This window comes from Vipera berus (assembly GCF_964194415.1).
Source record: "Vipera berus genome assembly, chromosome: 1".
Lineage (NCBI taxonomy): Eukaryota > Metazoa > Chordata > Lepidosauria > Squamata > Viperidae > Vipera > Vipera berus.
In genome coordinates, this window is record NC_138202.1 from 70,034,845 (window position 1) to 70,048,027 (window position 13,183).

A 13,183-nucleotide genomic window follows, 5' to 3' on the forward strand; every position below is an offset into this window, starting at 1 on the left:
TAACAGGCAGCCTAGACTAGTGTTGGGAGCTTTAAGAAATGTGAAATTCCCGCTGGCTAGGCAATGCTGGGGATTGAAGTTCACACATCTTAAAAGTTGCTGAGGTTAAGAAATACTGGTCTACACGGTAGATTTTCCTTCTCTTGATTTATTTAAAGAGGGGCTGATAGCCACCAGCTGTGAATGCTTTAGTAGAAACCTGCAGATTTCCATTTTATCATTGTCTAGATATAACTCAAAATCAGTTTCATTGTGTCTCATTAAGGGGCTTTCCTAGTTGAACTCCACTAAAATGATAAAAGTAATCATTTTAGTGGAAAGCAAAGGTTTGTTCATAAATGAGCTTAGTTTATACAGTAAATCCTTTTCCTTCATGCTTAAGTCATGTACAGTGAGGGAAAAATTATTTGATCCCCTGCTGATTTTCTACATTTGCCCACTGATAAATGATCAGTCTATCATTTTAATTGTAGGTTTAACAGTGAGAGACAGTAACAATGAAAAAAATATCCAGAAACCACATTTCAAATCAGTTATAAATTGGTTTTCATTTTAATGAGTGAACTAGGTATTTGACCCCTTCACAAAACATGACTTAGTACTTGGTGGCAAAACCCTTGTTGGCAATCTCAGAGGTCAGGCGTTTCTTGTAGTTGTCATTTCTTTGCCAGTGGGCAAATGTACAAAACCAGCCAGGGATCAAATATTTTTCCCCTCACTATATCAATCCAACCATGCTTTAAGGGTCCCCTTAGACCAGGGGAGTCAAATTGGCGGCTCATAGGCCGGATGTGTGATGCGCAGGCCACCTTCACCCTGGCTCTGCAAAGGCAAAAAAGTCACTATGTCATGTGACACAATCGAGTTTGACACCCGTGCCTTAGACCAAACCTCTTTTACTTCAGGGTTGTAACTGAATAATTCACCTATGACAGCAATGTCCTTTGTATAAAACATTTATTTCTACTTTTGAGCAAGTTTCACAAAATGACTTTAAACAGATCTAAATAACTTCATAATAATGTCAGACAATATCATCGTGCTACAAAATTGTACTCTACTTTTTAAAAGGAGTTATGCTACAGTAATTGCTTGAAAATTGCTCTCCAACTTGGAGTTTGTTTTAGAAGCCTAAATTTACCAAAACTAGAGATCCACAAATGAGAGCTGCCAGCTTTAAATGTTCTTTGACATCTTTGCATAAATAATGTAGTGTCTGATTGCAGCCAGAGACTGAAATGCAAGTTGACACCTCTCAATTTATCAGTATGCATTAAATTTATTAGTATGCCATTAAATAAGATTAACATAAGCAACCCTACTTCCAGTGTGGACAGTGGGATTCAACACTGCTTACATGTCTTTTACATGGATATTTATTTCACCCATAATCCATATATTAGGCTAAATAATTTCTAGGGTGGTGGCAAACCATAACAGCTCCTCAGAGCAATTAAAAGGAAGCCCTTTTTATTTGTTGCTCTGCCAAGAAGCTTTCTCTGCATAACCCACATATCGCAACACAACCATTTGCATTACTTCTTATCAGCATCCAGTGCATAATTTTAAAGTGCAATTTAAAAAAAACCCACTCCTTATTTTAGCAATTGGATTTCTGTTTTGCATTACAAACTAATCCATTTCAACAAGGTCAGAAATACATTATTTGGAACATTTTTACTGTAATGCCATATCAACCCTATATTCGCCTCATGTCTATTTCATCTTCTGTCTAACATTACCTGGTTGATAAAATTTCATTATCCTACCAATTGCTTTTCACAACAGAACATGTTGCTTCACTATTTTAAAAAAGACACTCTTCTGTATGCAATTTGGAAAGGACATTCCAGGTCATGCTGAGCCATCTATCCGTCATTTAGAAAAATAAAGATAACATGCTGCAAAAGCAAAACCTTTTACTGCAAGATGTGGAGTAGCCTTCAAGAACAGTCTTCAGGAAGATTAAAAACAAATGGAAAGAAATGTGTGGCAAAGACTCTGCAGTCAGAAGTTGTCTATCACTAGCCCTATTTTTACATAGGCTCCTAGTAACTTTTTTTTTTAAAAATCCCATTTATATCCCGCCCTTCTCCGAAGACTCAGGGCAGCTTACAATCTAAGAAGCACAAACCAATGTGCTTAGCAATAGCCTTCATTCTATGTATATGCCTGCTTATTAGGGCTTTCGCGCCCCCCCCCAAGCGGCATTATTACAAAGTCAGCTTATTGCCCCCAACAATCTGGGTCCTCATTTTACCTACCTGTATTATTATTGTGTAACTTACACATTCTAAGTTGTGGAAGAAATGGCACCGAAATGGTTTGATAGTAGATTTCATTATAATTCATAGCTTTAAAGAGAAATCATTCCACTTCGAATTCCAAGTCTTAAGCATCACTTTCCTTTTGAAAGAAGCTGTATAATCATCTTTTATTATACTTGTAAATAGTGTCATGGTGAAAGCCTTCTAATTATACTGTTCCTTGAGAACCTACCAGTAGGTACTATAAAAGGCTTTTCCACAAGCACCACTGCTTTTTGATTTATGAATTTATGATATACTGCATTCCAGTGCAGCACTGTACAATCTGTTGCACACTGCATCTATATAAATGGAATATGCATCTATTTCATCAGATTCTTGCCAGCCTTGCAATTTTTTTAAAAATCCAAAAATATTCCCTTTGCTTCTCATTTTCCCTACTGCAGCAAATCTATGAGTTTGTATATGGGTCTGGAGACACCCGTGCAATTCAATGTTCTTAAAAAATATAAAATTAAGCCAACTTCTATACAAGCAAGCATTACAATTAGTACTGGCTAAAAAACCAGGGAATTGAGCTAATCACTAAAGCAACAGTTGTTATAGAATGACATTTTTCTATAAGCACACCAAAAATAAACTTGAATTATAAATATATCTTATTTCTTTATTTTTAAAAAAACCTTTTAAAAAAATTATGCCTGTTGATCATCCATGATCATTCTGCAAGAGACAGAACAGTTAAATTTTTCAGATACCTCAGTTTCCCTCCATTTAAATTTTTATTTTTCTCTAAATGTTATAGTAAATTACATCGGGATTATGTCAGCAATCCAGCTGACACAAAGGGCACAAATAGTATAGTTACAAGCCAAGCAACAAAAAGATGCTGGATATAGTAAAGGATTTCCACCTAATCTCCTGAAAGAAACACCAGTGCCAATAACAGCTTATCAATACGTTCTTTTAAGAAAGGCACTAATTCTTACTAAGACGCTATTTGCTAAAGAAAGATGCGTTGTCATCTTCCTATCAACCACTCCTAAAGGTAGGTATCCCATCACATTCCAAAGAGCATTATACAAAGGGTTAAAAAAAAGCTATTAGTGTATAACAATTTTGTTTCTCATGACATGAACAGAGAAAATTAAACATGGTTTCTGAACAATCATAGATTCATCTCCTAGTTACTGGTCTTGTTCATTTTAGATATTTTCTCCTCAGGAAATTTTCTTCTTACTTCCCAGATAACAGTTACAGTATATGTGAGGGATCCCAAATAACAAGAAGTAGGTGAAATGGCAGAACTCTCTCTGAAAAAACTGATTTCAAGACAAAAAGTATAGAGATTTCTAAGATTATGGCATTACTTGCATGGTTAATATCACTCTAGCTATACCATCAGCATCAAAAAGAATGCTAACTCATCCCAAGTTCCACAAAAATTGCTAGTCCAAACATTTTGCTGACTTTCCCCTTCAAATGCATTGACCATTTGAGAGATACCAAGAATGGGATTAAAAGAACCAATTCGGCATTTAGAGCTGCCTGTATACCAGATCCCTTGGAGGTAACTGGACATTTGACACTTCACTAGCAAGAACCCTGACTTTTATCTTAATTCCAAGCAAGCTAAATGCCTCAAGAGCAAGTCCTTGCAGAGAACAAATCTCTTAAACCTACACTATAATATCCAATCCATAGGCAAACCTGTGACCTGTGGCTGTCATCCTTTCAGAGAAATTTCCTCACCAGATTTCTCAATGTCTTCAGCAATGACAGAGCTTCTAATGCACTGCCTTCACTAGAAAAGCTGGGATACATTCAGAGATGTTTCTGCCTTGAAAATAGCCTATGTTGAACTGTATAGCACAGTCAAACATCAGCACCAGAAATGTTTTATGGCTTTTGCATTATGTCATAAGGTGCTTTAAGAAAATGTTTGTGTTACAAAATCAAAATATCCATTCCACAAGAGCTATGGGGCCCAGATTTTTGATGAATTTAGTTAAGTTAGCTCATCTGAAGTACTTTGAGTCAAAAGGTTTTGTTTTATGGCACTGTTTGGCCTAGTTAAAGGTTATCCAGGCTACAAAAATCTGGATGACCAGTAGATGGAAGGAAAGAGATACACAATACCCTGACTGTTTATTGTCATCCAGCAACTGCCCCAATGTTTGCAGGCCCAATTTTTGTACCCCAGATATGACAACTCTTAATTAGTTCACCAGTTTCTCCTGCCTCTCAGGTACCAAGAGAAAAATCAATTGCTAAGATGCAAAGTAGAGGATGTAAATAAATGACTATCGCTGGTCTGGGAACATAGTGCCTTCCACAGTCCCTTACTTTAAACTGTTAAAAAGAAAAAGTTCTACATCAAGAACTATAATCATTTATCTGTTCACAAACTTCCTCAGCTGCGAGCAGTGCAATCCTATACATGTTTACTCAGAAGTAACTTCCACTGCATCCAAGCAGACTTATTGCCTAAAGCAGAACCCAGCAACCTATAATCTAAGGACATCATGCCATGCAGTCTTTTTATGGCCCTCAAGTTTCCTAAAGCTTGTCATGATTGCTGAAAACTGATAGCATCATTTCCCATTTATTGAAATAAGAAAAGATGACACCTGTACAGTAGTGTAAGCCCTAAAACATCTGTTTATTCAGTTTACAGCTGCCTTTCAAATCTAGTACTCTAGTCTGTAACCCTGAACATAACCCTGCTCATTTATGTGAAGTATTCCATTCATTTTGCAGCCTCTTCCCCAGTATTAAGGTGGGCTCCTGGACAACAAAAGATTACCTACACCTGGCCTAATGTGAAGACAACAATAAAGATACAAATGAGAATATGTTAGAAAAACAATGCAAAGCACTAAACCTAACATATAAATATGTTTGTTTAAAAATGGTGCACCTACATGGATTGATTCACAGAAACAACTAAGCTTAAATATAAATAGGATGAAAGTAAAAAACAAATTAAAAATCCAATATGTGGATGTGCAAGAACATTTCCAATAAAACTCTAGTGAGACTTTGTGAAATATCTTGGAGGATTGCTCTTTGACTAACCAAGCCTATAATAGTAAGGAACTCTCCTCTTAAAAAAAATATGAACTGCAAAATTCTTTCAGAATAATAACTGTCTAATGCCTAATAAATACATAGATTTGAGACAGAGTAGAATCACAGAGGTAAGTATATTAACCAACTGCCACATTTAAATGGTTATGATAAATCCAAAAGCTAAAGAATAAATATTCCTGGGCAAAGGCTCAGTGTTTGTGTAAAATAGAAATGAGCCTCACTGTTTTCCATGGTGTTTATTCCCATAGCAGCCTCTCATCTGTTAACTGAGAAATGGATTATCAGAGCCAATACTTTTAAGTAGAAAAAAACAAGAGCAGAGAAAAACTGCTGCAAGCCGTATAAAATTACATTTTACTTTCAACAAAATAATAACACCTTACTTTATTTCTCTCTTTTCCATCTTTAGGAATGACTAAAATGTCCAGTCATATCAGTAAAAATTCAAGGGAGGGAGAAGGCTTTGACAAAGACAACTTACAGTCTTCTTTATCAGAAAAATAAACTGCATTGGAACACGTACACTATATATCCTACAGCTTTATTGCTTTTCTCTTCTTTCTTTCCTGTTGTTTCTTCAGCTGTCATTTATCAATTGCTAAAATGGAATCTTAGTTTTGAACAACCTGCTATATCTCAATTTCTTTTGACAGCTGTTTTCTCTTCTCAGATTACTTAGATTCAAAAATAATAAAGGACTTCAGCCATTCTGTAACATATAATCAGCACAAACCTTTGCTTAAGAGTTTCATCTTCCTTAAAACAAAGTATGTAAAGGAAAATTCAGCCAGCATATTAAACCAAAGGAGGAGAGAAATACTTTGCCTACAACAAAGAAACTGCCTTCATTTTTTTATCTAATATTGCATATTAACCCAGGAGAAAAAAACATGAAACACTTGATAAATGTTAAAGCATATTACTATTTGAATCCTTTAAAAGAAAAAAAATATTTTGAAAAAGCCATACTATATAGAGCCCCTCTGCCATTTTTCAATTGATTAGAGAAAACCATTTAACACGTGCTTTATAGAAATCTGCTCTTTTTTAAAAAAAATCATACACTTGCAAAAAAAACTCCAGGTATTAAATAAAAAGTAAACATTCATAATAAAAAAGTAAATTCTTTGGGTGAGAAGAACATGGAGATGAATCAGTTAAAAAGTTACCTAAATTTTTCTTTAAAGACATATTTATACAAAAGCATCGCATCCTGTACAGTGCTGCAGATACATCAATAATTTAATGTGAAAGAAAAAGTGCTAGTTTTCTCCTTCTTCACCTTCTTCCTGTTTTATAACCGGGATACCTAAAATAAATACATACATACATAAATCACAACAATCATTATTGCATTTTCTTTCATTTCCCTATCACTTCCAGTTGTTCAACTTTGTGCTGTGTGTGTGTGTGTGTGTGTGTGTGTGGGCGTGTGTGTGTGTGTGTGTGTGTGTGTGTGAGAGAGAGAGAGAGAGACTCATAAGAATATATCACTTTGGTAAAGTTTATTAACAAGAATTTAAAGGAATTCATAGCTAGACTCTGTTTTCTTAAAATTATTACTGAAAAACTAAATTAAAAATTAGCATAAAAATAGTAAAAACAAATGACTGCCCAACCCACTTCTTCAGTGAATTTACTAATGCATCCACCAATTCTCCCATGATGCTATTTATATCAGCACAAGATAGGCAAGAAAAAGGTAAGTGAGCACCTGTCCACCCTAGACAAGTTCAAATCACCAGGACCAGATGGATTACACCCCAAGGTTCTGAAGGAACCGGCAGACATGATCTCAGAACCACTGAACTAAATCTTTCAAAGATCCTGGAGCACTGAGGAATACCAGAGGACTGGAAAAGAGCTGATGTAGTTCCCATCTTCAAAAAAGGGAAAAAAATGGATCCAGGAAACTACAGACCTATCAGCCTGACCTCAATACCTGGGAAGATTCTGGAAAAGATAATCAAGCAACAAATCAGCGAACACCTAGAGGCAAACAAAGTCATTACCAAAAGCCAATATGGATTTGTCAAAAACAGATCATGCCAGACAAATCTGATTGCATTCTTTGACCAGGTGACAAAATTAGTGGACCAATTTACTTGGACTTCAGTAAGGCATTTGATAAAGTACACCACAACCTACTACTTGATAAGATAGGAAAATGTGGGTTAGATAGCATCACCACCAGATGGATTCATAGCTGGTTGACCGGCCCTACTCAGCATGTGGTCCTCAATGGAACTGCATCTACATGGAGGGAAGTGAGTAGTGGGGTGCCCCGGGGCTCTGTTCTGGGCCCAGTGCTTTTCAAAATGTTCATCAATGATGAGGGGTCAGATGGGGAACTCATCAAGTTTGCAGATGACACCAAACTGGCAGGAATAGCCAGCACTCCAGAAGATTAGGCTTAAGATACAGAAGGATCTTGACAGACTTGAACATTGGGCACTATCTAACAAAATGAAATTCAATGATGAAAAAAGTAAGGTTCAACATTTAGGAAAGAAAAACCAAACGCACAGGTATAGTATAGGTAGTACCTTGCTCAATAGTAGTAACTGTGACAGGGATCTCGGAGTGCTAGTGGACAACCACTTAAATATGAGCCAGCAGTATGCTGCAACTGCCAAAAAAGCCAACACAGTACTAGACTGCATTAAGAGAGGGGTAGAATCAAGATCACATGAAGTGTTAATACCACTTTACAATGCCTTGATAAGGCCACACTTGGAATACTGCATCCAGTTTTGGTCACCACAATGTAAAAAAGATGTTGAAACTCTAGAAAGAGTACAGAGAAGAGCAACAAAGATGATTAGGGGGCTGGAGGCTAAAACATATAAGGAACGGTTGCTAGAATTGGGTATATCTAGTTTAATGAAGAGAAGGACGAGGGGTGACATGATAGCAGTGTTCCAATATCTCAGGGGCTGCCACAAAGAAGAGGGAGTCAAGCTATTCTCCAAAGCACTTGAAGGCAAGACAAGAAACAATGGATGGAATCTAACCAAAGAGAGAAGCAACCTAGAACTAAGGAGAAATTTCCTGCAGTTAGAACAATTAATCAGTGGAACAACCTGCCTCCAGAAGCTGTGAATGCTTCAACACTGGAAGTTTTTAAGAAGAGGCTGGACAGCCATTTGTCCGAAATGGTATAGGGTTTCCTGCCTGAGCAGGGGGTTCGACTAAATGACTTCCAAAGTCCCTTCCAACTTTATTATTATTATTATTATTATTATTATTATTATTAATTATTATTATTATTATTATTATTATTATTATTATTATTATTATTATTATTATACATATGTTCAGATCAAGACTTAAGAATACAGGGAAGAAATTATTCCAAAGCCTAAGATAAAATCACGTTTTAACATTAGTGTCTGATGGGAGGTAGTCTTTATTTCCAACTTGCTTAACATATCCTCTTTCTTCCAACATGTAATGTTTTTAATAGCAACAATTTATTAAATTAGAGTATTTTATTTTAAAAACAAATATTTGATAGGAATAAAAATCTACAGATTTTGGTTTATCTCTATTATAGGTCTTTGCTGAATAATTTGGTTGAAAGCAAATGGTCCAGTAAAAATGTTTATCATAATTTAACTTTCAAAATGAACAATCACAACTGAACTGGACTTTCCTAAGCTTAACTTTTCATATGAACGTTTGGCTCCGTTATTAATGCTATGCTATTCCTCCTCAATTCTCACCATCGAGTTTCTTCAGTTTGGGCACTCGCTTGGTGGCCTCCTCAACCCAGGCGCTCTGTGAATCAGCAGAATATTTCTCTTCCAGTGGATTGCCCACAAACACCAGGTCCTCCAGTAACGGCAACTCTGCCAACCTCACAAACTCTGCTGCATCCATAAAGAGATATAATCAGAAAGAAAAAAAAATATTATGAAGAGGAAAAAAAATCCCAACTTCAAAACCAAAAGGCACGGGAGCCTGCAGGAGATAGAGTCCTCACATCATCACTGGAATTACAGAGCTTATTTTATCTGCCTGATAATATCATGATGTGTGGCTTAACATGGCTTCTACCAAATGCCCATGTCAGAAAGGCAGGGAGATGTTAAGAGAATAATTCACTTACTGCAATATTTCACTACCTCTGGTTTGGACTTTTCAGGTTTCTAGTTCTGGTTCTCAAACACAGAAATTATTTTTTTATATAAAATTTTATAAAATTAAGATGTGTGTTCATCAATGAAGTAGCTAACGTGCTAATAAACAATGTTATACTTCAGCGAAATTCTCTGCGTGGCTCCTCACAGATCACCTGTTAACAATTCCTTAAAGCAGATGTGTCTTTCTTCAAGATTACCTGGTACTCTCTAGAGCTGGAAAAGTCATGTTTGGGGTGTGGTGCTGTTGACAGATACCACTTGCACATCCACGGTCACTCCAAAACACACACACACACAAATGTTTCAGAGCACGCATGGGAATGCAAGCAGTACTCTTGAAATTCAAAGCACCATACCATCCTAACAGTTAGTATCTGCCCATGAAGATGTTTGCCCACCTCATCAGAATTGGAAGCCCAAGGTCAGAGGTTGCTAGATCAGCTGCATTTATAACACATGTGTCTCATTATCTAGAATATGGTGTTCCAAGAGTAGACCTGCTAATGTAGATAAATCTGGATAAATCTAGATATTTTTGTTGTAATAATTACCAGGTGAAATTACATATGTGGAGCTGGCTTGGAAGAGTATAGAAAACACAACTTTCACTTAACAACAAATGGAAGTCCATAGCTGCACTTAATGTTGATACATGTGCGTATGGAACACATTGTGCTGCTGATACAATTTCATCTTTCTATTCTGAAGTTTATTTGTTAAGTAATTTATTAATCAAATTTATATAGCCATCCATCTCATGAGAAATGACGCTGGGCAGTATACAGTAGTCAATAGTCAAGTTCACATGATAAGATAACCGCAACACATAATGAGGCAATTTAGTGTAGCAGCTAAAAGCACCAAGGAAGAAGCTGGGAGACTGAGTTCCTTGGCCATGGGTAGGCAACCTCGGCTCTTTTATGACTCATGGACTTCAACTCCCAGAATTCCTGAGCCAGGAGTTGAAGTCCATGAGTCATAAAAGAGCCGAGGTTGCCTACCCCTGCCTTAGGCAAAATACCAGTTGGGTGACCCTCGGGCCTGTTGCTGTGGTTCAGACCTAGGAAGAAGGGAACCACTTCTAAAGATTCTGCCAAGACAACTGCAGAGCCTAATCCAGCCAGTTGCCAGGAGTCAAGACTGATTCAAAGACAGAAACAAAACAAACTATAAAAATAGTAGGCAAATCCATTTTCTGGACAGACTAGCTTCTCAAAATATTAGCTGGGACTAACGAATAAGTTTTAAAACTTCTGTAAAACCTAAGGCCACTTGATTGACCTCAGAGAATTTCAAGTTGTACTTGGACTGCCAGGGATGCACCTGACGTTCTGCCCTTGTTAAGAGATTTTGGAGGAATCCACTGAGGCTTCTAAGCTAACAACGCGCTTTGGTAAAAAGTTGAAGAAATTTGATGGAAATGATATTGAAACAATAGGAAATAATGAGCTGCTGTTTTTGAAAAATCAAAAAATTAGTCTCTAAGTATAAACAAAAAATAATAATTAGTGTATACTGAGTATTTCAGAGAATGCCTAAAGCAGGTTGGCTGTAACGGCTTCCTTGTTAGAGATGCAATTCAGAAACTAGAATATTCGTCCACATGGTTCAGCTGGGTTTGCCCTACTATTTCCACATTTCTGGCTAAAATCCAAGATAGTTAATGATTTTAAACCAACTCTTATGTGACAAATTCTTCTTGGTTATATTCGCAGTATTTTGAACTAATTAAGATATTAAGAATCATGGAATTTTCACAAGTGGGACAATGGCAAAAAGTATTATACAATACTGAAAAGATAAATATAAACTTGGTACATATTGTTTATCAAATGTCCCCCCCCCCCCCCCGGCCTTGGTATACCTTTGAGTCAGTGTTAATTCCTGGCACCTGTCTGGACTAATCCCTAGTTTTCTTGGCAATGTTTTGGAAGTGGTTTGCCCTTGCCTTCTTTCCAGAGTTGAGAATGTGTGACACACTCTCCTGGTTTCAAGTCTGGTGTCTTCAGCCATTACGCCAAACTTGCTCTCAAATTTCACATCAGCCTTGTTTTAATAAAGGAACAAGGTAAAGGATTTCCAAGCAATTTGATCATTTTTTTAAGATTTCAGTTTATAAATCTCATTTTTCTTTCCTTCATTTTAATGTTATATCATATTGTTCTATGTACACAATTTTCTGTTAATTTATTTGATAAATTGACATTAAAAAAAGTAAAATCAGAACACAGCTAGGTTACTAATGGGAACCAGAAAACAGGGAACAAGCAATGGCAATTTATAAATAGGTATATTATACTTTCTAATCATGGAATACATAGGCACAAGCAAATAGCTAACTAGGTCTTTACAAATTCATCAATAGCAAAGCATGTATGAAATACAAATATACATAAATACCGAGCAAATAATATAATAAAACAATTTCTATTATCATTTCCTCCTTTGGTTAGGTCCATTATTGCACTTAATTTTATTACGTATTATCTGTGGATTATGACCTTTCAAAATAAAAACACTGTTGTGGTGCAGTAGGGTAATTGTGAACATATTCCAAGATAATTTATGTTCTAGTATAAGACTTTATTACCCCAATCTTTCACCAGATTATTGGACATGTAGAGAATCTTCAGCTTCTTCATCACATGGAGACCTTTCAACTTCTCAACCAAGTTGTATGAGATCCACAATTCCTCTAATGTATCCCCAACTGCTTCCTGAAAGACAATAATGTTCTGAGGAAAATGTTCTATTACCATCAGAAGCTTTTAAATAGAAAAGCAAAAAATAAAATAAAATTGTATGACTCTTTACTTCTCTGCCAGTGCATAAATTAAGATAAATTTAAAATTTAAAAAATGATAGCGTTGAAAGAAAAAACAAATTCTCATTCCATATATATCCAAGTTGGGGAGGGGGGTCATAAGAGGAATCCACAGATTTCAAAGCCTTCTAGATTACACCAGCCAGGCAAGAGTCATGTCAGGCAACTTCCTTGGGATTTTAGACATATTTGAGAGTTATGATAGGCTATTAATTTGTTGCAAGAAGTAACTTAATTTTTATGAGACAGAAGGTATTCTGAATTAGAATTCAGCAGACTGATAGATTGGATGAGAAAGAATCCCGATAATTAATGGTGCTTCAGAGAATTTGAACTTCCCTAAAAATCAGGTTCATAGTGTAAGTGCTGTTGATTTCATTATTTTGGTGCAGACATATATATTTATCATGTACTATTTAACAATTTAGGAGATATACTAACTGTGATCTTGCCTTGATAGATTGTTGCTGCTACTGCTTTCTGGCAATGTGTAGTTGAATTATTGCAATGCATGGAATAAAGATTCCCATATGGCAGCAACGTTAAATGGAATTAGTTGATCAAATGATTGCGTTATCTGCATTAGCTGCCAGTCATAAATGGATCTTAAGCAGTGGTGGGATTCAAATATGTGAACAACCAGTTCTCTGTGTGGATGCCTCTTCCAGAAGTCCATTCTGGGCCTGGGCAACAAAAAATTAGCTACCGGTTCTGCCGAAGTGGTGCGAACCAGCTGAATCCCACCACTCATCTTAAGGTATATTTTGAAACCCTTCTTGAGCAGTTCCACTAAGTGAACTGAGCTGTACAGCTACTTAGTGAGGTGTTGTTGACGACTGTGACTAGCTGTGAAA

The 13,183-nt window shown here is 36.3% G+C and overlaps 1 protein-coding gene across 5 annotated transcripts in view; it reads right to left on the reverse strand.

The window, feature by feature from the left end:
- Nucleotides 1-555: 555 nt before the first annotated feature.
- Nucleotides 556-13,183, reverse strand: part of DNAL1 (dynein axonemal light chain 1) — a 30,612-nt gene continuing 17,984 nt past the window's right edge. For 3 of the 5 annotated variants that reach the window (XM_081315911.1, XM_081315913.1, XM_081315912.1), the window contains 3 exons: nucleotides 12,096-12,222; nucleotides 9,086-9,232; nucleotides 558-6,669 (listed from right to left, as the gene is read on the reverse strand). In XM_081315911.1, the coding sequence (XP_081172037.1) occupies nucleotides 6,623-6,669; nucleotides 9,086-9,232; nucleotides 12,096-12,222 (321 nt within the window). In that variant the 3' untranslated portion in view covers nucleotides 558-6,622. Of the gene's footprint in view, nucleotides 6,670-8,742; nucleotides 9,233-12,095; nucleotides 12,223-13,183 lie in introns of those variants that run through there. The other 2 variants (XM_081315915.1, XM_081315914.1) reach the window with 2 other exon arrangements.